At 37.1% G+C, this 27,088-nt stretch overlaps 3 protein-coding genes across 10 annotated transcripts; all 3 read left to right on the forward strand.

The window, feature by feature from the left end:
- Positions 1–216: 216 nt before the first annotated feature.
- On the forward strand, positions 217–1,065 carry LOC140177541 (uncharacterized). Its single transcript, XM_072210662.1, has one exon. The coding sequence runs from the start codon at positions 217–219 to the stop codon at positions 1,063–1,065; it is 849 nt and encodes a 282-aa protein (XP_072066763.1).
- Positions 1,066–4,464: 3,399 nt separating this feature from the next.
- Positions 4,465–9,136, forward strand: LOC112737971 (ADP-ribosylation factor 3-like). 8 transcript variants are annotated; one of them, XR_003169178.3, is made up of 9 exons: positions 4,465–4,919; positions 5,039–5,249; positions 5,658–5,840; positions 5,947–6,083; positions 6,254–6,699; positions 7,738–7,902; positions 8,171–8,230; positions 8,561–8,698; positions 8,797–9,136. XR_003169178.3 is itself a non-coding variant. In XM_072213185.1 (9 exons), exons 4-6 carry the CDS (start codon positions 6,064–6,066, stop codon positions 7,852–7,854), a joined length of 249 nt encoding a protein of 82 aa, XP_072069286.1. In that variant the 5' UTR covers positions 4,505–4,919; positions 5,039–5,173; positions 5,658–5,840; positions 5,947–6,063; the 3' UTR covers positions 7,855–7,902; positions 8,171–8,230; positions 8,561–8,698; positions 8,797–9,136. The 8 variants fall into 8 exon arrangements, 4 of the variants coding, with proteins under 4 accessions (XP_072069286.1, XP_072069285.1, XP_072069287.1 ...); XM_072213185.1 differs by having other exon boundaries at positions 4,505–4,919; positions 5,039–5,173; positions 6,588–6,699; XR_011870237.1 differs by having other exon boundaries at positions 4,560–4,919; positions 5,039–5,173.
- Positions 9,137–14,963: 5,827 nt separating this feature from the next.
- Positions 14,964–25,234, forward strand: LOC112733355 (uncharacterized). The gene is made up of 2 exons (XM_025782288.2): positions 14,964–15,308; positions 24,848–25,234. Exons 1-2 carry the CDS (start codon positions 14,964–14,966, stop codon positions 25,232–25,234), a joined length of 732 nt encoding a protein of 243 aa, XP_025638073.2.
- Positions 25,235–27,088: the final 1,854 nt, after the last annotated feature.

Consider the following 27,088-nt stretch of genomic DNA (forward strand, 5'->3'; position numbering starts at 1 on the left):
TTGTGAACTTCTTCTCTCTGCCACTCTTCTCTCACAACATTGATCCTCTTTGCAACCTCCTCTCTGCTTTACTCTTTATCATGGTGCGGTGAGCGTGGAGGTTGCGAAAGTGACGAGAATCCGAGTTAGCAAGAGAAGAAAGAGATTGTTGTTGAAGCTTCCCGATTCGGCCCAACTATGGTGAATGAGGAAAGTTTGGAGAATCCAAGTTCGAACATGGAAGACGTATTCTCTTCGAGCGATATTCAGAATCTTGCAAGACTTCTAAATCAATTTTCCAATTTTCAAAGTTTCCAGAACAGATCTGATCGTTCATCCTCAAGCAATGCGAACGTGATGTTGGATCCAAGCAGCCCTTATTATCTACATCCAGGTGAGAATCCTGGAATCTCAATTGTGAATGTGACTCTTAATGCTTCGAATTATCATTCTTGGGCTAGAGCAATGAGACTTGCACTCAAGTCGAAGAATAAATTGTCGTTTATTGACGGATCTCTCCCCAAACCTGAAGAATCAGACATGAATTTTCTTGCTTGGGAAAAATGTAATACATATGTGATAGCTTGGCTAAACTTGTCATTAAGTAGTGAAATCTCTCAAAGTGTGATTTGGAATGAGAATGCATGCGATATGTGGAATGACTTAGAGCATAGGTACCACCAAGGAGATATTTTTAGGGTTGCTGAATTAGAAGAAGAAATGTATGCTGCTAGGCAAGGGGACCTTTCTGTGACTGCCTATTTTACAAAATTAAGAACTATTTGGGAGGAATTAGAAACCTTTCAACCGATTCCGAAGTGTCTATGTGGTCCAGAATGCATTTGTGGTCTAGGAATAGTAAGAAAATACAGGAAAGTGAGGCAATTGGTGAGATTGTTGAGAGGTCTTAATGATGAATATAGCAATGTCAGATCTCAATTGATGCTTATGAAGCCTTTACCTGATGTCAACACAGCATTTTCACTCTTAACCCAACAAGAGAGGCAGTTACACTCGCCTAAGATCAATGATGCAAGAACCCTAATGAGTTCCTCGGATTTGATTGAGAGTGAACGAGGAAAATAACAATACTCAAATGCAAATAGCTTCAGAGGAGGTAGAGGTCATTTTGGAAGAGGTAGATCTGGTAGAGGAGGAAGAGGACCTCCTAAACTCTGCTCGTATTGTCATAAAACTGGACACTTAGTGGACAGCTGCTACAAGAAGTATGGACCTCCTCCGCACATGAGGCAGATGCAGAGGACAATAAACTGTACAACCACCTTATCTGGAAAGGACAGTGAAGAATCCAGTGAGGCACTGCAAACTTCAACTCAGAAAGGAGACAGTAAGACATCACATCTTCTTTTATCTCAAGAGTAAAAAGACACACTGCTTGCACTTCTCCAACAAGACAATACTCTACAGCCTAATCAAATCACCAACCCAAATCCCTCACTACAACCAGGTATTCCAACATACACTTTAACAATGAGCTCTCAAATTTCACATATTTTGTTCACTAAAACTTTTTCACCACATACTTGGGTCATTGACAGTGGTGCAACCGATCATGTGTCATTCTCTTTAGCTAATTTTTACAGTTACCAACATATCAAACCTATTCTTGTTAAACTGCCAAATGGACATCAAACAATTACTAATATTGCTGGGACAGTAATATTTTCAAATAAGTTGTATCTTACAGGAGTGTTGTACATTCCATGCTTTACTTTCAATTTGTTATCAGTTTCTAAAGCTGCCAAACAATTGAAATATCATTTTTCAATTTCTGACACTACTTGTGAGGTACAGGACAGGAGTACTTGGAAGATGATTGGGCATGCTAATGAGAATGGAGGCTTATACACATTGACTATTCCTGCATTAATACCACAGTCATCAAATAGCACTGCATTAACACCATCTCATCCCAAGCACACAAGCACAGTTGCTGGACACATCACTCACACTACTAGCGGCTCATCCACATTACATATAGCTGATAGTGTAAAAGACATTACAACTTTATGGCATTTCAGACTTGGACATATTCCTATAGATAGAATGCATGTAATAAAGAGGAGTTAGCCTCTCAGAATATACAGAAAATATGAAACCATGTGATTTTTGCCACTTTGCCAAGCAAAAGAAACTGCCTTTTGTAAACAGTACTACAAAATCTAATAAAATTTTTGATTTAGTGAACCTTGATGTTTGGGGCCCAATAGCCACTCTTTCAACTGTTGGACATAAATATTTTCTAACTGTCGTTGATGACAAGAGCAAGTTCACTTGGCTCTATTTTATGAAACTCAAGTCTGAAGTCCAAACCTTGATAAAACAATTTGTGGCCTATGTGAAAACCCAATTTAACACAACAGTAAAGTATTTTAGAACAGATAACGGGACTGAATTCAACTTGCACGAATTTTTCAATGATAATGGCATCATACATCAAAAATCATGTGTGGAAACACCCCAACAAAATGGGGTGGTTGAGAGAAAGCATCAGCACCTCTTGGGCATGGCTAGAGCTTTATTATTTCACTCTTCAATTCCAAAATGCTTCTGGACATATGCAGTTGGGCACGCTGCCCATCTCATAAATAGAATACCCAGCTCAAATCTAATGAACAAATTCCCTTATGAGATTTTATTTGAAAAATCTCCAAGTATAATGGAATTGAAGGTCTTCGGGTGTCTAGCCTATGCCACTACACTAACCACTTATAGAAAGAAATTTGACAAAAGAGGAAGAAAATGTGTCTTCTTAGGCTATAAGCATAACACAAAAGGTTTTGTTTTGCATGACTTATATACACGGGAATTGTTTATATCTAGGCATGTTCAATTCTATGAGAATGTATTTCCCTTTCATATTAATGCTACTCCTGATTGTTGTCAAGCATTGAACTCATCTAATGACAATGACACAAATAAGAAAAATTTTAATATGCATCAATATGATGATTCTTTGAATTGTGAACTGTATCATGCATCCAAGCATCATGGTGATCCCTTACACATCACACCATCTCATGGGCATCTCGAGGAAGTCATCCCTGACCCTCCGAATTTGCATAATACCCCTGCATCATTTAATGATAGCAATGCATCCCTTGATCATCAAAACACTGCATCATCATCTTCCATGACTCAACATCTGGCTCCTAAGAAATCATCTAGAATTAAGAAACCCCCTGCATACTTACAGGATTACCAATGCTCCATCATTCCAGCTACATTAGCATTTTCATCTGCCAATAAGTATCCTTTTTCAAAATATGTTTCTTACAATAGGCTGTCCTCGAAATTTAAAAATTTCTCACTAGCCATAGCAGCCATCTCAGAACCCAAAACCTTTGATGAAGCTGTGAAACTGAATTGTTAGCAAAATGCAATCAATGACGAGCTTCGAGCTCTTGAGAATAATAGAACATGGACTATTACTACCCTACCTCCTGGGAAGAATGTTATTGGTTCAAAATGGGTCTTTAAGGTGAAGTTTAATGCCGATGGAACTGTAGAAAGACACAAAGCAAGATTAGTTGCAAAGGGGTTCACCCAAACAGCCGGTTTTGACTATTTCGACACATTTAGTCCTGTGGTACGCATGACTACTCTGAGAGTTCTATTGTCCATTGCTGTCCTAAAGAGATGATTTCTACAACAATTGGACGTTAATACTGCTTTTCTCCATGGGGATCTACTTGAAGAGGTCTACATGAAGGTTCCTCAGGGTTTGCAAGCACCTCCTGGTTCGGTTTGTAAACTGAACAAGTCGCTATATGGTTTGAAGCAAGCGAGCCGGCAGTGGAACACCAAGCTTGTTTCAGTCCTTGCAGAATCTGGATACACACAATCAAATTCTGACTATTCATTGTTCACCAAGTGAACAACTTCAGGTTTTACTGCGATTCTAGCCTATGTAGACGATCTCGTGTTGGCAGGGGATGATGCTAAAGAAATTGAGAGCATCAAATCTGTTCTGGATACCAGATTCAGCATCAAGGATTTAGGAAAGCTCAAATATTTCCTAGGCATGGAGGTTGCTTATAACAAACATGGACTTGCCTTATATCAAAAGAAGTACACTACGAATCTCTTGGAGGAATTTGGGTTACTAGAGGCAAAACCAGCTTCGACGCCGATGGACTATTCCATTCACCTTTCTAAGACTTCAGGGGAATCCCTATCTGAACCTACTTTGTATAGAAAACTCATTGGTAAGTTGCAATACCTTACCAATACAAGACTCGACATAGCCTTTGCGGTTGGAAAATTAAGTCAATATTTGAAGTCTCCCACCAATGAACACTACAAAGCAGCTCTGCGAATTTTGAGATACTTAAAAAATGCTCTTTCTACTGGTCTATTCTTCCTTATTGCTACAGATTTTAAACTCTCAGGTTTTGCAGACGCTGATTGGGTAACATGCCCCGACACCCGACGGTCAGTTTCTGCACTACAAGATTTTTACTTGATTATAGGAGTTTTTTAGTGGAAGTTTTAGAAAACCTCCATAATATATTTTATTTATGGCAAAATATAAAACTCCCATTGATTAAAGTTAGATTAAACTTTTTAAGCCCAATTTTCTAAACCAATATCCAATCCCTAACCTACTCTGAGTAAACCCAAACAAATTTAACTCCAACCAAAAACTTGTCCAAAAAAATTCAAAAAGGGAGAAGATTGAGAATGAACCCTAGATCTACTAGCCGCCACGGTATTCATCTCTTCGCCATTGTCACTCAGTCATCAAGCTCGCCGTAGCATCTGAGATCAGAGGGAGAGTAACCGGCGATGCCTGCGACGCCATCCTTGCCGAGGTCCAAGAGCAGTTTCCATCCTCAACTCCACTTTCTCATGGAAGGAGTTAGATCGAGCCGCCGCCAAGCGCGCCACTCACGCGCTCGCCGATCTTACCAAAAACGGTAAATCCTTCGTTCCTCTTCCTCGATCTCCTAGCGTGTTGCTCCCTTCGTTTCGATTTTTGGCAAATTCGGTCGTGCATGTCTCTAGGTGTAAATCCTTCAGTGGTTGTGTCTTGCAGAGGAAGTGGTGAACGTGATTCTCGAATGAGGAGCTATTCCGGCTTTGGTTCAGCAATCAGCACCTCCAAGCTCCTCCCGTGACGGAAGAAGACCTCGTTCAGAAGCTGTTGCTGTTTGAGCATGAGGTTGAGAAAGTGAGTGCTTTTGCACTTGGACTTCTTGCCGCTGTAGTTGCTGCGTTGAAAGCTTCTGAATCGAGCCATTGTTTCAGTCTGTTTTCTTTTCTTCTTCAGTTTTCATTTGTTTTCGTGTGGAGTGATTCTTGTGGTTAAAGTTCTCTGACTCCAGTTAGTTACTAGATAAAAGCAAAGCATTTAATTTACTGAACTATTTATCTATGTATCTTCCATTTTGGTTCCTTACTCTCCAAATCAGATTTGACAGAAGCTGGTAACTGGAGTTAAATTTTGGAGCTGAACACTTTCTTTTCTTTTTGTTTTTACATCTATATATTTTCAGAAATCAGGTTAGAATACATATTCAAGAAATGTTCACATCAGAACAAAGTTAAATATTCACAATTTTTACAGTGATAATTATAATATTTAAGTATTTTTTAATAATTTGAATGGTATGAACATTACAACTAAGCTGTACTTGTTTATGCTTTCTTTGTAGGTTCAACATGAAAACATGTCCATAGATATTATAGAAGTGATCTGCAGGTGGAAAAGAATCTAAAGGATTCCAGAGAGAAGCAACAATTCTCCAGTCTTCAATAACTTCTATGTGTGTGGTGGAAACTGCAGGTGGAGTTGCGAGTCCCGATGCTTCTGGATCACTTTAATGTGACTTATATAGGTGAATTTGATGCTCCAGAATTTTGGTACTTTAGTTACAATTTCAATTTCAAATGAATATATGTCTCAATTTATATGTTAATGCAAAAGGCTTGCACATTTTCTAGGTCCGCTATTTGCACATTTCTGGAACAATTTCTGCTTATGAGAGCTTGACTCTTCGAGGTTATGATGTTGTTGTTGTTGTTTTGGAAGATCACGGCCTTCTAAAAGAGGGTCGAATAATGTCTTATATGCGGAACAAGTAAGCTTGATCATACTAGTTGCTATATTTGCTTTCTGCTTGTGGCATTACATAAAGAGAAATCTTCATACTCTTGAAGGATAAGCTATGTTCCTTATTTTTGTCTTGATTTTTCTTCTGTTTTTCAGTATGATCTCTACTTATATACTGTTGTTCACTTCTTCATGCAGGCTTCCTATTCTAGTGCTACCCCCTGTTCCAAAAGATTTGTTTTGAGTGGAATATTTGGTTTCATCCTCAAAACTTTTTTGATTAATTGCCATTTGTCTTTTATTTTGTTATTACTATATTTATCTATTTAGTTATTTTTAATAATGCTTCTTAAATCTATGAATTTTTATTTTGCAATACTACGGGGAATATCTTAGGAGACCAAACTATCTTGAACTTGCTGCACTTAGTGTTTATGTGTAGTCTACTGAATATAACTCTCTTTTATGTGTAGTCTCCATTGCTTTTACCAATCTTTTTGCTTTTGGTGTATTGTCGTGGTTTTCTTTCTAGGCCTTATTGGAGGTGTTACTTTCCAAATACTCAAGCAATAATCTATGTTGTTGATTCAAGTGATACCGATAGGCTTGTGAAAGCTAAGGAAGAGTTCCATGCTATTCTGGAGGTATGTTGTTCCTCATTTGCATTTTGCATCAATGCTGATCATATTCATTTATAATGAGCAATGCTCTATTAATCAAAGCATCAATACCAATTACAGCCTGATGACCACATCCTTCTAATATCTTTGTTACATAATCTTTCTCCCGTCTTTTAAAGAAACAAACAATATCTAGAAAAATATCCTTTTCCATAGAATCTAAACCATCATAGCTTATTTTCAATACATCAATAATGTCAGAATGTGAAGACTTCTTTATCTTTTCAATAGAACTATGCGAAACCGCAATAGGCCTACCATTAAGATAGGAACCCAATACTTTAAGTGCTAATAGAAGACTACCACTATACTTGATCACTTCTTCGGACAAATCCAAAAATCCTTCTGCAGGTTTGGGTTGTTTAAATGCTTTCAGACAAAAGAGATTAAAGGCTTCACTATCCACTAACCCTTCAACTTTCCAAGTTTCATGCGGTTCCTTTAGCACCTTTTAGTAAAGTTAAAACTTTGATGAGAAGCTATCTACTAGTTCCAATTGCTTGGAAGATAATTACAATATTGTATAGATATATAATAGTATATCTTATTTATGCCAGGTCGCCTAATGATACGATTAATTAATTTAAATTTTTAAACTATTAGCTTTGTGGTTGTTTAGAAGTTAGAACCTTATTATCTGATCCATGATACGAATGTTGCCAATTATACATTTTAAACTTAACTTCCACTCATATTGTATAATTGATTATATATATGCCAATAAGAAAACTTAATTAATCTTATCTCTCAAATTTCACAATGAATATTAAGTATACTGCCAATCACGTAAAAGAAAAAATTGTCTGCTAATATATACTTTAATTTAATTATAAATATATAGAGGTTTAATTTAGGTTGTATATAGTAAGCCTTATGCATTCAAGGTACATTAGGAGCACAAAATTTCATTGATTCTATGGAATTTGGAAGATATCGATTGAACTCTCATCGATTTGAAATTTGGGAACATTTTAAGGAAGTTAATTTTATCTCTGTTTGCAGGCTGACTCTGAAGTTCACATACACTGGAAAGGTGCTACTGAGATTGTCCTAGCCTACTGTACACGGTACATTGATGCAAATGACCAGTTGGTAGACATGGATGAGGAAAAGGTTTGAAGATACACAGAAGATAGTCTTGTTTTGTTAGCTATTGTTGGTCTGAAGGCAAGTATTTCCTCTGAATACACGTCTATCATTGTCATTGATGTTTATATAAAATTTATTGTGTTTTGCACACTCATTCCTAGCTGCCAATTTCACCTGTTTGCTTAATTGTAATTGTCAATGTCAACCAATATCTTGTAAGTGGGTTCTGTGCATTTGCATTTAACACGGAAATCATTAATAAACTCTAATTTATGATAGCATTTGACTCTAAGATATGCTTCTGCTGGTTAAATATCTGATTCTTAATCTCATATTTGACATGCAGGATCGTTGTCGACCTGGAGTCAAAGATTCAGTGGAGCTTTGCCAAAAATATGGGGTTAAGGTACTTATTTTCAATCATCCTCGATAGAATTGTTAAATTACCATGTCCATTGTAAAGGTTGGACCTATTTCTTTTCAATTTGAGAGATCTAGTTTGTTCTTAAATTATCTTAATAAATGATGCATCATTTATGGATAGTATTTACATCTTAAAAGATAATTTATTTCTGGCATTACTAGATGGGTATTTAGGTAGTTATTCAATATGCCAACCAATGAAAGGTTTGTATATAATTGAACTGCACCGTTTTGGATTGCTTTTGTATAGTGTTTTGCAAGCTAAAAATTTTGAGCATAACTCTTGTATCTTTCAAAATCTATGCGGTTGTAGGTTGTGAGACGGGGACGTTCTGTGTATGCAAATATTCAAAAATTTATCCAGTTTCAGCTTACAGTAAATGTAGCAGCTCTTGTTATAAATGTTGTTGCTGCTGTTTCCTCTGGTGATCTCCCACTGAATGCAGTGCAGGTCTGTTGTCTCCCTGTGTTTTGCTCTCTGGCTTTGCCCCTCAATTTATGTTTCAGCTGATATCCCTTTTGTCTGCATATTCATTGCTCTTTTTACAGATTTTGTGGGTGAATCTTACCATGGATACTTTGGGAGAACTAGCATTGGCAACTGAACCACCAACTGACCATCTTATGGATTGGGCCCGAAGGTCGGAACTTCAGTTTCTCTAATTGTGCCTTTTTTTTCTTTGGATCATGACATTTTCTTGCTATGTTTTTCTGGTGTTACAGCACCTGAAGAATATTGATATATTAGAATATTGAAATATTGAAGTTCTTTCTTTTTTATTTTTTAAAGAAAAATAGTAATAGTTATGTAGCAATACCATATGCAATTATATTTGGAACTATTGATATTGAGAATTTTTTTTATATATAGAGTTATGTTTTATATTGAGGAATTGTGTTATAAAAAATTTAGTTTTTAAATTTTGATATTAAAAAATAAATTTTTAATTTGAGAATATATAAATGAGATAAGATTAATGATTGATTTGAAATTAAAAATAAATAAATAATTACAAGATTTGTGGAGGTTTTAAACCGTCACAAAAGTGATTTAAAATTGCCACAAAAGTCCAATACAAAACCCCCCACTGAAAGTACACAAAAACCCCACTGAATAGATTGTGGAGGTTTTTAAAAACTCCCACAAAAGACCTCGTGGCACCTCAAATTTTGGGAGTTTTAGAAATCTCCACAAACCATTTGGTAGGGTTATAAACCTCCACAAATAAGAGAAAAAACTGCCACAAATAAAGAAAAAACCTTGTAGTGCTGGATACTGTTTCTTTTTGGGCACAACATTGATTTCATGGAAGAGTAGTAAGCAACTCTTCATCTGAAGCCGAATACCGAGCCTTAGCAAATGCAACATGTGAAGGCCTCTGGTTACTTCGACTACTGCAAGTGTTTGGAGTTAATCATGAAGAACCTCTCACCCTCTATAGTGATAGCCAATCTGCCTTGGCCATGGCAGTCAACCCTGTTCTGCACGAGCGTACGAAACACATAGAAGCGGACTGCCATATAGTTCGTGACAAAGCTCATGAGGGTATCATCAAACTGCTTCCTGTGACCTCTAGCAATCAAATAGCTGATCTATTAACTAAAACACTAGCTCCGAGGCTCTTCAATTCATGCTGTTCCAAACTAGGATTGTTGGACATTCACTGTCCTAACACTCCTAGTTTGAGGGGGATGTTAGCTGATATAGGTGCCAGCTCAGCTTATATATTTATAATAAAGAAGTTAGTTAGAGACTAGTTAAATTACTAGAGTTAGAATTCTAATAGGACTAACCGTGGTTGACTTAGTGGTTTAGCAAAATATTACTAATTGTATATAAACTACACTGTTGCTTCATTACAAGTTTTGTGACTCTCCATTATCTTCAGCAAAAAATCTTTCACTTTGTGAACTTCTTCTCTCTGCCACTCTTCTCTCACAACATTGATCTTCTTTGCAACCTCCTCTCTGCTTCACTCTTTATCACAACTGTAATTTCAACAAACTTAACAAATATTTGTGTTATTACACCTTATATATTATGTACTCTTTATGTACTCCACTAAAAAAAATTACAACAACTAAACTTACATCTATTATTGATAAAAAAATAATATAAATAATATTATTAAAGATATAATCATTCATGTGTCTCCTCCTCCTATCAACTTAAACTCTTAGAAAAAGTAATTTTAATATTTCATAACACTCATAAAAATTAAAATTTATTTTTTAACAATGTATAATTTTTTAGTACTATCATAAGTTTTTAATTTTTTTTAAAAAAATAAAAATATAAATAAACTCACACCCAGAACTTTAGTAGCATAAGAATTTCAATGAATGAATTTAATGTGAAAAATTATTCTACTCTATATAATCAATTTGTATATTTTATTTTTTTTCCAATGTATGATCTGAGCACTTTATGATTATATTTATAGGATATTATCAGGCAGAACGATAAGTCGAGATTCATATCCTTTAATAATAATGATAACATAAAAAAAATAGATTAGAATACACAACATTAGTGGTAATCAACTAATAAAAATAATAATAAAAGATAAGAAAAGAACAAAAGAGTTGACATTTGATTTGTAGCGAAATTGATTATCAATTTCTATCTATTTTTCTTCTACTTTCTATTTTTGATAATTAACAACCTAAACTTGGTGGTAAGTATCCTTTATCTCTCAATATTCGACAAAAACAAACAAAATTTGTTTTGGATTAGTATAATGGATAAAGCATTTGATCAATTTACTAAATTTACTATAAAATATACAATTTTTTTTTGTCATTTTAAGATTTACAAGAAAGCAAAAAGAAAATAGACTAGATGTGTTGTGTAAATACAGAAAATGGATATGTACAAGTTGGTAAATGGGTTGGTTGCACTTAATTTAACCCAAAAATCTTAACACATAGACAACTCAACATAGTTAGAACTTCTAATAATTTTCATTTTGATAGTGTGATATATACCCTAGTTTAACAACACCATCTTTTCTATCGTTCAATATCATAATTTTTTTTTGAATCCTTTACCAGATTTTTATTGATAGTCTAATAAATTGAATTGTTCTAATGGCTACGCCTCATCACCGACATGAACCTGAAAGAAGTCATGTAACTTTGGGTTCTTCCAGTCCAACACACCAATTAGACATTTTTCATGCCCTTGTTCAAAGTACTTTACAAGCTTGGATATTATTTGCAACTGTAGATGAAGATTTTGACGAAAGAAGAGGTCAACAACTTAGAGATTCAATGAAATTGCCTCCATTAGTAACTTATGAAAGCCAAGACATGCAAAAAAGTTGTAGTGATTGTGCCATTTGCATGGAAAGTTTTCAAGATGGGCAAAGTTGTCAAGTTTTTCCTGAGTGCAAACACATGTTTCATTCAGATTGCATGGATCGTTGGTTACAAAAGAAATCAACATGCCCGATTTGTCGGAGTTGTATATTATTAGATTAACACTTGTATACTCGTGAAATCTAATAAGAGAATTGTATATATCAATAACCTTGTGAAGAATATTTTTCAATATACCAATAAAAAATTACCATTCTATTTTTCTTAGCTTGTTCGGTAGATATTTTAAGGGAAATGAAAAAGGTACAATGAGGAGTGCAGCATATCCAAATGATAAAAAGAAGAATAAGATGTGTAATTATGCTAGAAATTCATCAAATTCTCCTATTGGTACCGTACCTAATATGTTAGATTCTAAAGAAGAAATATAATAGATAGTTATAGGTGTTAGTTTAAAAGATTCCTAGCTTACTTGAATTGGTGCACAAAAAAGAAAAAAGAAAAAAGAAATCGATTAAGTATTCTTCGTTCGCTGTTATTTGGAACATATGGGTCCAAAAAATGATAGATCTTCAAAGGAAAGATTAGTGTCCAGAAAAATTTAAGCAGCAGTAAAACATACTTACATATATCTTTGGGTGAATGCATAATTCACTGTTGGCCAAGATTGATACATAGACTAATAAGAGGAATTGGATCCTCTCAAAAAATTTGCATTTAAAATTAAAATATCCAAATTTACTTTGCTATAATTTGATATTCTAAATATATTATTGAAAATGTTTGAGGTATACCCATATACTTTTCTGAAATTTTGAAATACCACTATTTTAAAGCATTCAAATTTAATATATAATATACAAGTGGCTTAGATAGAATAATCGAAGATAAATCATGTGGATATGTAACGAAGGAAGTACACAAAAGGCATGCAACCGTGCCATCATTTCTCATGTTTTCAAGGGTTGAACATGCCCTTATCCAAGAGTGGTTGAAAGCCAGCTTTTTGTAATGTGCAAGTCTAGCTTAAATGTTCTAATAGGCCTCTGAGCACTTTTTATTTTCTTTTCCTTTTGATGGAAAATAGTCTTGGAAAATTGTTTTATATAATTCAATATTATAATTTTGTTGCAAAGTTTCTGGGTAAATGAATTGGAATGACTGGGGATTAAGAAGAAATGGGTTTGATTATAAAGAATAGTTGGAAGGCAAGGTTTTTAAACTTGATTTAGTGGGGAAAAGAAAATAGGAAATAACGAGGCTGATTGCATCTCTAAATAAACACGATAAATGAAAAAAAAAAAAAAAAAACTTCCATTCGTTCACTTCTGAATTCGTCGCTCATTCACCGTGTAGCTCCGTATCTTTTTCAAACAAGAAATCCCTAATAAGTTTTATTCTATACCATTATCTATAAACAACAAAATTAGAATGTGCAGTTTTACGTTAAATAAGGTGAAAATAGAATATGGAGGATCATGACAAGTTTGTAGTAAGAGAACATGAACACCAGCATGAATTGCAAAAACTATAAATTTTAAGTCGCAACGTACATAAGTCACAATCTGTGTAGAACAAAGTTTTTTAGCTGACTAATTAAGTAATTTGAAAGCTATTTTAGAGGCTAATATAGTCATTTAACAACTTACTACAGGACAAAAATAAAACTTAAAATCTATTTCGTACATAGAATTTGAAATCTCCAGTAAAGGACAAAGACACATCTGAAATGCCATTCCTTTTTTAATATTGGACTGCCGAAGAAGTTTTCCCTTAAAATGGCCCAATGTATGTGTAATCCACTTTTATGAGAAAAAAAAATATTTGGGCCAAAACTACCTCCATTTAACGAACCCAATAGGTGGGGACAAATCGTTTTCTGGCAAAAAAAAAAAAAAAAAAAAAAACTAGGAAACCAACTTGAGTTGGTCGAGTGGTCAGCTCACTCGTCCGCTTAAGCAAGTGTCGGGGATTCGAATCCCGCCTTGTGTATGCAACAACCTATTGGCTAGCAGTAGACCCTTAAATAAAATTCAGATTTGCGACGAATTAGTCCTTGACCTGTTGGCTTGGAGGATACCGTGGAAACCAAAAAAAAACTAAGAGAGCGCTGCTGGAATTAGAGGGAGAGTTGAATGGCTTTTCATAAAAGCATGAGAAAATTGGTGGAGGCGAATTCCCTGCTCCTCAGACATGTGCCAAGCATGCACGTTACTTGGGTGGGCTCTCTCTCCCTCCCTCCCTCCCTCACCCATCATACTAACAAAAGAAAGAGTGTTGGTGGATTATTTTCAGCTACCACTTTCACCTGCATCATTTGGTTTAACACTACTGTGAAAAAGAAAGAAGTTGAAGGAAGAGAAATAAAAATGATGGCACATGATCTCACTAAATCCAAACAACACATTATTGAATTTTTACATCATTCAACATGTATAAGTTAATTTTTTTTAATTATTTATGATTAGTTTTAGTGTTAATTAGTGTTGGTTAGTGTTGCTTAAAGATTTATGTTTGGTATATTAGTATTGACTAGTGTAGTTTAAAAGTTTAATTTAGTTAAAATCTAGTCATTACTACAGGTATTTTTTTTTTAATATGTTTAGATATAAACAAAATTTATGTGATTAGTTGTAATATTAGACTATGTGGAATAACTTTTTTAGTGTATTTAGGGTTAATAATAAAATTGAGATGATTAATTAGTTAAGATTTTAGATTATGTACTATATAATTTTTTTTAAAAGAAGAATAGCCTATTTGCTTGTAATAAAAATGATCTATCGAGAATATGCGAAGAATATTATATAATTTATTTGACTGAGTGAAAAATAAAAGAGTAGTAATTTTTAGACATTTTACTCATTTTAATATATTGATGAATAATATGTATGATTAATTTTTTGATTATGATATTAATATGTATGAATAAATTTTTATAAATTTTGTTAATAATAAATTTATTTTGTCGAATTGTAATAAATATATTTTATGATTTTGTTACGGCCTGGCCCACATATAACATGGGCCGACCTGACCCACGAACCACCTGACTCGAACGGTCGGGTGCAAGGCGTTCAAATACTGACCCGGATACGCGTCCTGGACAGCTCTCTATTACAGCTGTATAAGGAAGCTTCGAGGAAGGTGGGTTCTGCCCTTGTGGGGCCCGCTTCTGACACGGTATATATGGGGAGGGTCCTACCCCTCTCTCAAGGTACGTCACATACCACTCTCTCACTTTTCGCCTGTACACTTGACTGAATAGAGCGTCGGAGTGTCTTTGCAGGTGACACCCCCCTCTCCACACGAAGAGCTCGGGAAGTCAGTCATCCCTCCTATCCAAGCTAGCAAGCACGAAACCGGGAGTCGACAACCGGTCCCTCATTCAAGGCATGATAAAAGAACCAACAGTTGCCCTCCACCTGACAAAGATAGGCCCCTCCTGGATGGACCCCATCACTGATTTCCTAGAAAACGGTAAACTCCTCGACGACGAGAAGGCAGCCAAAGCGTTGAGAAGGGAGGCAGCCAAATATGCGATCATACAAGGTCAACTGTTTAAAAAGGGACTCAGTCAGCCCTTATTGAAGTGCCTGCATCCCGACCAGACGGACTACGTACTCAGAGAAGTCCACGAGGGGTGCTTTGGTCACCACATCGGGGGCAAAGCCCTAGCAAGAAAGCTCATCCGAGCTGGATATTACTGGCCATCGAATATGATGGACTCCAAAAAATTCGTAAGGAAATGCGTCAAGTGCCAAGAGAACGCCAACTTCCACAAAGCGCCGGCGACCGAACTAAGCCTATTGACGTCCTCCCGACCTTTCGCACAATGGGGAGTCGACCTACTGGGACCTTTCCCGGTCGGTCTGGGGCAAGTCAAATAGCTCATAGTTGCTATCGACTACTTGATAAACCCCGATTTTGTGGTTTATCTTGTGCTTAATTTGGGGGATTTTATCAACTTTTCTCACATTTATTCAATGAAATAGCATGGTTTTGCAATTCTCCCTTGATTTGTGCTTAAATGAGAAAACATGCTTTTTAGGCCCTTAAATTGGTTATTTTAATTCACTTTAATTCCATTCGATGTCTTGATATATTTGTTGAGTGATTTCAGATTCATAAGACAAGTATTGAATGGAAGAAGTGAGGAGAAAAGCATACAAAGTGGGAGAACTCATGAAGAAATGAAGGAACCGTAAAGCTGTCAAGTCTGACCTCTTCGCACTCAAACGACCATCACTTGAGCTACAGAGGCCTAAATGAGGCGGTTCCAGTTACGTTGAAAAGCTAACATCCGAGGCTTCAAAATAATATAAAATTTTTCATATGTTAATTCATGTTTAGGGGCGCGCACGCGCCATGTACTCGTGCGCGCCGATGCTGCTCGTGGCCCACTAAAGTGAAATCGCCCCCAGCGATTTCTAAAGCACTTTGGGCTCAACCCAACTCATTTCTAATGCTATTTCATGCAGAATTCAAGCTTGGGCAAGGGGAGAGTAATTGTTTGGTAGTATAGCATCATGTTGGTTAGTTTCTAGAGAGAGAAGCTCCCTCTTCGCTCTAGAATTAGGTTAGGTTAATATCTACTAGATTTAGGTTTAATTACATGTTTTTATCTTGTTCTCTTTATAATTTCATGCTTCTACTCTTTCATTCTCATGATTTGTTGTGTTAATTTTCCTTTTTGCTCTCTTTTGTGATGATGGACCCTTGATGGATTTGGATCTCTTTTATGAAATTTATGTTTGATGTTCTTTTAATTGATGATTTGAGTTGTGAATTTACTTTTCTTGCAATTGGTAGTTGGTAGATTTATTATTCTTGCACATTTATTATGATTTTCTTTTATGCCTTCTAAGTGTTTGACAAAATACTTGGTTGGATGTTAGAGTAGATTTTGAGCATTCTTGGCTTGGGAAGAGTAATTGGACAATCTTGAGTCATGAATACCCAATTTACATTGGTGATCTAGAGTTGTTATTTAATATCATTTTCAATAACGCTAATCTTTTGCTAATTCAATTAGTAAGTTGATTAGGATTTTTGATTTGAGATTAACTAGTCTTGCTTGACTTTCTCTCATGGAAGATAACTTACACCTTCTTCCAATGTTGGAGATGACGAAATGAGATAAATTCTTGTTATTATTATGATATGATTGATTAGTCTTGTTTGACATTCTCCCTATGTGTTGGAGTTGACTAAATAAGGTGAATTAATCATTGCATGACTAGGATAGAAAGCCTATGATCTCAATTCTTGCCAAGAATGTCTCTCTTTATTAATTGCTTTCTTTAATTGCTTGCTTGATTTACTTTTCTTGCATATTTGATTTCTTGCCCTCTCACCAATCAAAACCCCCCTTACATCCTTTATAGCCAATAATTGATCACTTCATTGCAATTCCTTGTGAGACGACCCGGAGTCTAAATACTTCGGTTAATTCTTATTGGGATTTGTACTTGTGACAACCAATATTTTTGATTGGGAGGATTGTTTGTTGGTGTAGAACTATACTTGCAACGAGAATTCATTTTATGTGAAATTCTATACCGACACGAGAGTTCACTCATCAAAATGGCGCCGTTGCCGGGGAGTTGCAATGGTGGTATATTATTGGCTATTGTGAATATTGTGAATATGTTTGCCTTTTGCTTCTTTGTTAGTTTTTGTTAGCCTTAGGAATTTGTTGCTTATTTTTGTTAGTTTTTGTTTCTCTTTGCTATTATGAATTCTCATCCTCACTTTGGCTATGAGGTTGGCTCAAATTATGTTGTAGGAAATGGGAACTACAATGGTAACATACATCAAGGATGGAACAATCAAAGGTGGAGGGAGCCTCAAAGGATTGATCACCCCTCTTGGCAACAACCTCCTCCGGTTTCTTATGGGTATAATTCTAATCCTAATGCATATCAATCTAATGGATGTGGTGACCCTTATTGTAATTGTCAAAAACCACAACCACATGCAATGACGGATCCAAAAAATTTTATCAGTGAGGGCAAAATATATATAGTATAATAATAATTTATATAATTCACAATTCTATACAAATTGAGAAGTTCACTATAAAATTATAAATACAAAATTGATCAATTAATAAAATTAATGAAACCTATATCACTGACTCGTTAAAGATCCATTAAAATAAGAATATAAGAGTATATAGCTTTAATTTATTAGAAACATTTGAAGCTAGCCCTTTTCCTCACCATATTATAAATACATCATCATCCCTTCTAACATTCATATCATAATCCCCTGACCCCTCTCATTCTTCTCATTCATATCATAAGTCCCTAGATTTGTGTTTCTTTATTTTCAAAACAGTTCTTCTACTACGGGAAAATGTCAAGCCATGCACAAATATTTTGCTGTTTTTCTTGCACTTCTTGTTGCTTTCAACTATATCCAATTACCCATCTAACTCAAGGAAGGAAGATCATAAAAGAATACATTAGAACTCCATCAGAACACATACACAATTACATCAGAACTCCATTAGAATTCCATCAGAACAGAACACAATTGTTAATTAACAAAGTAACCAACAATTACATTAGAACTCTATCAGAAATTCAGAACACAATTACATTAGAATAAATTCAATCACATCAGAACAAATTAATGAACTATATCAAATTGAATGAATTAATGAATTATATCAAATTAATAACAATGCAGCAAATGAGAACAAAAACTGAATAAAGCAACTAAGTGAACTAACTATATGAATTATGACCAACAGACTAAGAAAACCAACACAAATACCATCTAAGAGGCTAAGACCTAACTAAATCATAAGCAGCAGAAGAGGAACGCAGGTACAAATCCAGAAGACTGAGAAGAGGAACGCAGGTACATAGCGGCAGAACCACACAAATCATAAGCAGTACCCAATGGCAGAACCAGCGGCACCCAGGACCCAAGCACTCAGCGATAGAACTAGCGGCAGAACCAGCAACACCCCGCACACCCTAAACTGCTGAAGACAGAACCAGATCCAGACGCCAAAGGAATGGGAAGACAGAACCATACGAGGATTGAAGGCTTGAAGCTGTGAAAACCGCGGAAGAAGAAGAAGAAGAACAACAACAAAATTGAAAAAGGGGAGAAGGAGAAGGGTTAGCCGGTTAGGGATTTGGAGGGTGGGGAGTGGGGTCAAAATGAATTAGATGGTGGGGGCAAATTAGACAATTTACTGAGAACTACTAATTAATTTTTTCAAATTCACTGGGGGCAGTTGCCCCCACTAGGTGCTGAGTAAATTTGTCCCTGACCACATGCTTATGAACCACCCCCTCAACATGACTTTGAACCACCTTACTCACAAGCCCCCTACCACCAAACACCTCAATATGACCCTAATCCTTACCCACCATACCAACCACCTTATGATCCATATGAACCATATGTAGAACCACCCCAATTCCACCACCAATACCCTCAAGAACCACCACCTCACTATCCTTACCAAGATGAATCACCTCCCATGTATGATAACTTTCAACCACATAATAAATTTTCCTTCCCACCACAACCCCCATGGAAGAACACCCATATCCATCCATCCAAGAGCCAATGGATCGTCTCAAGGAAGCAATGGATCGGCTTCAAGCAATAATCCATCAAAAGGAGATTTTGGAATCCCAACATGAGGACAAGAGGATGGGGCATGTCTTGCAACAAGTAGAGGAGGAAGAGATTATTGAAGAAGAAGAAGTGGTTGAAGCGTTAGAGGAAGTTAAACAAGAGGTAGATTTCAAGCTTGAGAACACTTCCACACCAAGGGATGTTGTTGATGATTTGTTGGAAGTTGTTGAACTTTCTTCCATTGAACTTGAAAATGATGTTGAGGAGGATAATGCGCAACCTCCAATGCATAGTATGAGTGATGAAAGATTGGAAGAGGTTGATCAAGAGATGGATTCAATCATTGAGGAGTTCCTATCTACAATTGAATCCTCTCCCATTGGGCTTGAAATTGAGATCAAAGAAGAAGATGCACAACCTCCCATGCCCTTGGTAAGCAATGAAGAACAGATTGAATTGGAAGAGAGCTACCAAGAGGAAGAGGTTGAAATTGAAGAAGCTTGTGAAGAGGTGGAGGTAGTCAAAGAAGAGCTCAAGGGAGTGAAACTTGCAAGATCATTAGGACCACCCCTTCCTAAGTCACCATCCAATACAACATTCAAGTGGGTAAAATTCTTGTCCCTAAGCTTTAATTTCTCACTTGAATATGGTTTGCTTGAGACGGATGGACAACTTAGAGCTCTTTGTGGAGTCAAGAGTAGGAGAGAATTGGTTAGTGGGTGAAAATGCCAATCAAGGTTCCTTATGGTTGAAAACTCAAGGTCTAAGTACAATGGTTGGTATAGTTCTCAACTAAAAGGGTCCAGGAAGATGCTTTGGTGTTTACTTGAGAATTCGGATCACTTCTCACTCAATTGGGATCATGATGATCAATTTGAAGATGGGTGTCAAAACAAAGTGTGGGATCCCGGATCGCACAAGGAGAATCAAATTTGGGAGCCCATAGTTTGTGAAGAACTCCATCAAAGCTTGAAGATATTAAAATTGAAGAATGGAGCTTATTGGAGATTCAAGCATTGGTGGATGTTCAAGGATAGCTTCAAGCACAAGCCACCTTAAGAGGAGCTCCCCATAAGTCCAACTTAAGGACAATAAACAAAAGTGTTAGGTGGAAGACACCCCACCATGGTAATATCTTTCCATTTTCTCTTTTGTAAATATTGGTATAATTAGTTTAAATTCATATTTAGAGTAGTTTGTTGAGTCTATTTGGTAGTCTAATATGTTAAATAAGGTTTTATGGTGTTTGGGTAGCTATTTGGAGGTTTGGAATGCTTGGATTGGTGTAAGAACATGGAAAAATTTTGAAAAACAGAGCATCAACCTGCGCGTGCGCGCACCTGGCGCGTACCCGCGCCTCAAGCATTTTTGGCCATCCACGTGGGCGCGCCATGTGCACGGATGCGTGGCTTGAAAAATCTCACCCCTCCATATATTGACCCGAGAGTTGCGCTTACACTGCGCCAGCACCATGCCTGAGGCACAAACCACCCGCGCGTGCGCGCATCTGGCGCGTACGCATCCTTGAAGCTAATTGCACAATGCGCACACACGCACGCTGTGCGCGTGCCCGCCGATAGCGTCACCTACCCTCCTGGTACATGTTCCAGAGAGTTATGCCCAGTTTGTGCCTATTCTGTACCTGCAACCCACGCGTGCGCGCACCTGGCGCGTACGCGTCCTTTGGCCAAACTGCGCATCAGCGCGGAAGCGTGCATGACGCGTCCGTGCCGGTTTAAAAAAAGAGTTTTTTTTTCTCTCCTCTACCATTTTCTTTTGTTTATCGCATTCGTATACTTCTATTCTTTACATTTCAATTTTGTTTCTATAGCCTGTTTTCAATTTTTTTTCTAAGTCTCTTCTTTTAATAATGGTGTTGCATTTTCCTACTCAATTGTTGAGAATTTCTTGCATTATTTTGGTGCTTCTTGACTTGTTTGATACTGATGGGTGATGAAACTTTATCCCTTGCACATTGATATGAACTCATATTATTTTTCATGACCCACTTTTTCTTATTTGAACTTGATGCTTTTGAGTGCTCTTCATGCCTTAACTTGTTCTTGCATCAAGTATTAGTTAATATGCCTTAGCTTATATTGTTTTCTCACTCACATGTTGTAGCTACCATTAGTGAGAACCCTACTCTCATTTGGCATTAGCCCCGCCTATGTTCTACTTGCTTTGCTATCTTTGTTGGAGGCTTAATTTTCTTTCTTTTTCTTTCCTTTTAGGTTGGCCACCAAGAAGGGAAGGAATGGAAAAGCTTCTAAATGGGGCAACAAATAAGCTCACCCGCATAACCTTTTAAAGGAGCTCATCAATTGTAGCTACCCGTCCACATTGCTCTTCTTTGCATGCACCGAAGACGGTGCAAATTTCTAAGTGTGGGGAGGTCGTCCGACCGATCTCCATGGGTAACAATTTCCTTTTTCAACACTAATTATTGATTTTCTTTGTTAGTTAGTTGTTGCATTGCATGATAGGTTGCATGCTAGTTAGAATTTGTACATATTTTACCACTTCTTTTTATGTTAGGACTACTTGGTTAGGGTGATGATTTTTTTTCCAAGAAATTATTTTTAGGGCACCCTACCAATTTGAAAAAAAAATTTTGTGTTGAACTTGCTTGAAGAATTTATTTTGGAACATGGTTTTTGAGCTAAGAACACAAGCATGTGAGTTTTGAGTCCAATTGTGTGGTTACATCATATAACCACTTATTTTCCATTCTTGTGTGCATTGTTCTCTTTCTATGATTGTAATCTTTGATTTGTTTGATTCTATATGTCCATTATTCCATGTATACATGCATTTGTATTATTGATGCCATCATTTTATTTATCTCACTTACCCAAATAGTCTACCTTTCATCAACCATTGTTAGCCAATTTTAAACTTATTTAATCCTTTTTGTTCTTAAGTTTAGCACATCACTAACCCTAAGCGAAAAACAATAAATGTCCTTAATTTGGATCTTTGATTGGCTTAGGCTAGTGAGGGTGTGTATCATTTGGATATGGGAAACTTGGGACATTGGTTGAGGTAAAAGTGTAATTTTTATTTTTGTTGAAGATTTTTAGGAATTGGGTACATATTCATGCACTATATGTAAAATCATATGCATTGATACGTTTGTATATACTTTAGAGAAAAAAATAATAAAGAAAAAAGAAGAATATATATATATATATATATATATATATATATATATATATAAAGAAAAAGAAATAAAAAGGGGACAAAAATGCCCCAAAGTAAGGTTCAATAAAAATCAATCCATATGGTTTGTGAATTAAAGAGAATGCATGAGTATGTGAAAAAGTGGGAATCATGGGTAGCTAGGTTGTGTATTAGAATTGTATAGCTATTATATGTGTTTGGTGAGAGCTTAGGTTAATCAAAGATTCAAATTTCAAGCTCACTTGACCATATGCATCCTACCTTGACCTAGCCCCATTACAACCTATGAATAAGTCCTCATGATGAATGTATGCATGCATTGAATAATTGTTGATTGTTAGATGAAAAACAAATCATGGAAAGCATGATTAGAAGAGAATTGAGTGGATCGACCCTATACAATAGAGCGACTAGAGCGGATACACGTCCGGTGAGGGTTCGATGCTCAATTCCTTGTTCCCGGCTTTTACGAGCTTTCTTCTTGCAAGTCTATTTGAACTTCATTTTGATATTTGAATTGGTGGAGTTTGTAAGTCGTCATATGACATTTGCCCTACTTGTTCATAGATGTTCTTGGAGATTGATTTACTTTTAACCAAGTAGTAGAATCATTTTGCATTTAGTTGCATGCATGTAGATAGGAGCATATAGTTTATTTGCATTGAATAAATGTTCATACCCTTTTCTTGTCCTTCTTTATTCTTAGCATGAGGACATGCTTGGTTTGAGTGTGGGAAGATTTGATAAATCCCAATTTTGTGGTTTATCTTGTGCTTAATTTGGGGGATTTTATCAACTTTTCTCACATTTATTCAATGAAATAGCATGGTTTTGTAATTCTCCCTTGATTTGTGCTTAAATGAGAAAACATGCTTTTTAGGCCCTTAAATTGGTGATTTTAATTCACTTTAATTCCATTCAATAACTCGATGTGTTTGTTGAGTGATTTCAGGTTCATAAGGCAAGTATTGGATGGAAGAAGTGAGGAGAAAAGCATGCAAAGTGGGAGAACTCATGAAGAAATGAAGGAACCGTAAAGCTATCAAGCTTGACCTCTTTGCACTCAAACGACCATAACTTGAGCTACAAAGGTCCAAATGATACAGTTTTAGTTTTGTTGGAAAGCTAACATCCGGGGCTTCGAAATAATATAAATTTTGCCATATGTTGCTTTGCGTTTAGGGGCGCGCACACGCCATGTACGCGTGCGCGCCGATGCTGCTCGTGGCCCACTAAAGTGAAATCGCCCCCAGCGATTTCTGAAGCGCTTTGGGCCCAACCCAACTAATTTCTAATGCTATTTCATGCAGAATTCAAGCTTGGGCAAGGGGGAGCAATTGTTTGGTAGTATAGCATTATGTTGGTTGGTTTTTAGAGAGAGAAGCTCCCTCTTCTCTCTAGAATTAGGTTAGGTTAATATCTTCTAGATTTAGGTTTAATTACATATTTTCATCTTGTTCTCTTTACAATTTCATGCTTCTACTCTTTCATTCTCATGATTTGTAGTGTTAATTTTCCTTTTTGCTCTCTTTTATGATGATGAGCCCTTAATGGATTTGGATCTCTTTTATGAAATTTATGTTTGATGTTGTTTTAATTGATGATTTGAGTTGTGAATTTACTTTTCTGGCAATTGGTAGTTGGTAGATTTATTATTCTTGCACATTTATTATGATTTCTTTTTATGCCTTCCAAGTGTTTGACAAAATGCTTGGTTGGATGTTAGAGTAGATTTTGAGCATTCTTGGCTTGGGAAGAGTAATTGGGCAATCTTGAGTCATGAATACCCAATTTACATTGGTGATCTAGAGTTGTTAGTTAATATCATTTTCAATAACGCTAATCTTTTGCTAATTCAATTAGTAAGTTGATTAGGATTTTTGATTTGAGATTAACTAGTCTTGCTTGACTTTTTCTCATGGAAGATAACTTACACCTTCTTCCAATGTTGGAGATGACGAAATGAGATAGATTCTTGTTATTATTATGATGTGATTGATTAGTCTTGTTTGACATTCTCCCTATGTGTTGGAGTTGACTAAATAAGGTGAATTAATCATTGCATGACTAGGATAGAAAGCCTATGATCTCAATTCTTGCAAAGAATGTCTCTCTTTATTAATTGCTTTCTTTAATTGCTTGCTTGATTTACTTTTCTTGCATATTTGATTTCTTGCCCTCTCACCAATCAAAACCCCCGTTACATCCTTTATAGCCAATAATTGATCACTTCATTGCAATTCCTTGTGAGATGACCCGGAGTCTAAATACTTCGGTTAATTCTTATTGGGGTTTGTAATTGTGACAACCAATATTTTTTATTGGGAGGATTGTTTGTTAGTGTAAAACTATACTTGCAACGAGAATTCATTTTGTGTGAAATTCTATACCGACACGAGAGTTCACTCAGCACTACTACACCAAATGGATAGAGGCTGAACCACTGGCCAGTATATCCTCAGCCAATTGTCGAAAGTTTATGTGGAGGCAGGTAATAACTCGATTCGGCATCCCTGAAGTCGTTGTCACTGATAACAGGACACAGTTCGCTGACAAGAAGTTTGTGGAGTTTCTCACCGGCCTGGGCATAAAGCAGAAATTCTCCTCTGTAGAGCATCCCCAGACGAATGGTCAAGTTGAGGCCGCAAATAAGGTCGTCTTGCTGGGCCTCAAGAAGCGGCTGGATAACAAAAAAGGTGCATGGGCTGACGAACTCGCCTCGGTTCTCTGGTCTTATCGAACAACCGAGCAGTCGTCCACAAGAGAAACCCCTTTCCGCCTGACTTACGGGGTGGATGCAATGATACCTGTAGAGATTGGCGACCCGAGTCCACAATTACTCCCGAAGGGAGTAGAGGAACGGTGGAAAATGACCTAGCAGACGAGGCTAGGGAGATGGTCCATTTGTCAGAAATAGCACTAAAGCAAAGAATGGCCCTGCGCTACAACACCAAAGTGCTCAAGAGAGAATTTGAGCAAAATGACCTCGTCCTGCGATGCAACGATATCGGGCTACCGACCCAAGGGGAAGGTAAACTGGCGGGAAACTGGGAAGGTCCCAACAGAGGTAAAGAGGTTATTGGCAAGGGCGCCTACAAATTAGAGAAGCTTGATGGCAAGGAAGTCCCGAGAACTTGGAACGCAGGTAACTTGAGAAGATTTTATTCCTAGCTCAAACACGCCGATTAGGCGATCTGACGAGCTCAGCGATTTACTTTTATTAAATACTTATTATGACAATAGAGTTGTTTAATTATCGATTAGCGTTTACTTGTCAAAATTACCTTCCCACTTGTTCTTCTCCATTTACATATTCCATGACAACAAGTTCCTTATAAAACATGTTAAACGGGACCACGATACGGTACCCCGGGACTGATCACCCCGGGAGCCAACTAAGCTAAAGCCATAACAAACGGCTACATCAATAGTAAAGCCACGACTTGGCTTCATCGAACTACCAGCACAATGGTAAACGAACGCGAGCGACAAGCCCATACCAACAAAACGGTAACAAAACAAAACAAAAACGTTCTACCAATAAGCAGGAAAAGATGATAATCACAAGCCGACCAAGCAACTACTAAAGTATATTAAAAAGCTAGTTCCACAAGTTCTACAAATAAAAATAAAAAGGTATATGAGATCATTTCTTGGGCATGTCAACAATCTTGCCATCCCTGATTGTTTTAAAGACGCCAATTGTCGACGTGTCAAAGTCGGGGGCCACGATCTTCACCTGGGCCTTAAGAGCTTCCTCAGTCATCAGGATCGCGCTCTTTCCCTGCTTCACGGTCTCTTTATGCTTCTTCTTAAGCTCTTCGGCCTCAGCTTGAGCGGTCTTAGCCGACGAGACGGCCGCATCACGTTCCTTCTCCAAAGCGACCACCCGACCTTGCGCGGCATTGAGCTGACTTTCCAAAGTCATCTCCCGCTCGGTTAGACGGGATACGGTAGCATCAGAGGTCTTCAATTTTTCCTCAGCAGACACGGCCTTCTCCTCGGCAGCCTTAAGCTTCTCCTTCGCCTTGGACAGCTGCTCCCGAAGCATTTTAACTTGAGTTTTGAATTGATTATTGGCTGTAGCAGCATATTCAAGCTTCCTACGCAGCGACTGCATCCCCGACAACTCGAACTCGGCCTTCCGAGCTATAGCAGCACTGCGGAGGAGGGTACAGTACATCCACCTCGCCTACCCCGCAAGGTCGGAGCCATGGAAGTGCTCCTCCGTGCCGGGAAGCAACTGGGCATCTATGAAGGTCCCGGCGTCAAAGTCTTCTCCATCACAGTGAGGGCTCCTTCAAGGCTAGAAAATGAACTCTGCCTCTTGGGGGTAGGGATAACCTTCAAGTGATCATCATCATCGACTTGTTGGGCGGAGGTCGAATGTCCAGTACCGGCCGCCTCCTCATGAATGGGAGAGACATGCGCCCCGTCAGAATGTTTGTCTGACATCTCGGCATCACGGGGAGAGGGCACCGCCTGATCCTCCTTATTCTCAGGAGGAGCCTCCGGCTTCCCGTCAGCCTTCTCTTTGTCACGTTCCTCCAAAAAAGTCTTGAACAAATTCTCAAGGTCTGTTACCTCGGCAGACATTTCCACTGCAACAGATAAATAAACAAGTTAGTCGTGAAACAAGTTAGTCGTGAAAACGGCATAACCAATCAAAGCAACAGTAATATAAAACATAAGTCAAGAGCTGCTCACAAATATAATTTCTGGTGACCTCCCG

This window comes from Arachis hypogaea, chromosome 13 (genome assembly GCF_003086295.3).
Source record: "Arachis hypogaea cultivar Tifrunner chromosome 13, arahy.Tifrunner.gnm2.J5K5, whole genome shotgun sequence".
Taxonomy (NCBI): Eukaryota; Viridiplantae; Streptophyta; class Magnoliopsida; order Fabales; family Fabaceae; genus Arachis; species Arachis hypogaea.

Coding starts and splice junctions, on each gene's coding strand:
- LOC140177541 (XM_072210662.1), top strand. CDS start 217: ATGGAAGACGTATTCTCTTCGAGCGATATTCAGAATCTTGCAAGACTT.
- LOC112737971 (XM_072213185.1), top strand. CDS start 6,064: ATGTCTTATATGCGGAACAA. Junction 6,084..6,587: donor ATGTCTTATATGCGGAACAA/GTAAGCTTGATC, acceptor TTTTCTTTCTAG/GCCTTATTGGAGGTGTTACT. Junction 6,700..7,737: donor AGTTCCATGCTATTCTGGAG/GTATGTTGTTCC, acceptor CTCTGTTTGCAG/GCTGACTCTGAAGTTCACAT.
- LOC112733355 (XM_025782288.2), top strand. CDS start 14,964: ATGATAAAAGAACCAACAGTTGCCCTCCACCTGACAAAGATAGGCCCC. Junction 15,309..24,847: donor TGATGGACTCCAAAAAATTC/GTAAGGAAATGC, acceptor ATGTGGAGGCAG/GTAATAACTCGATTCGGCAT.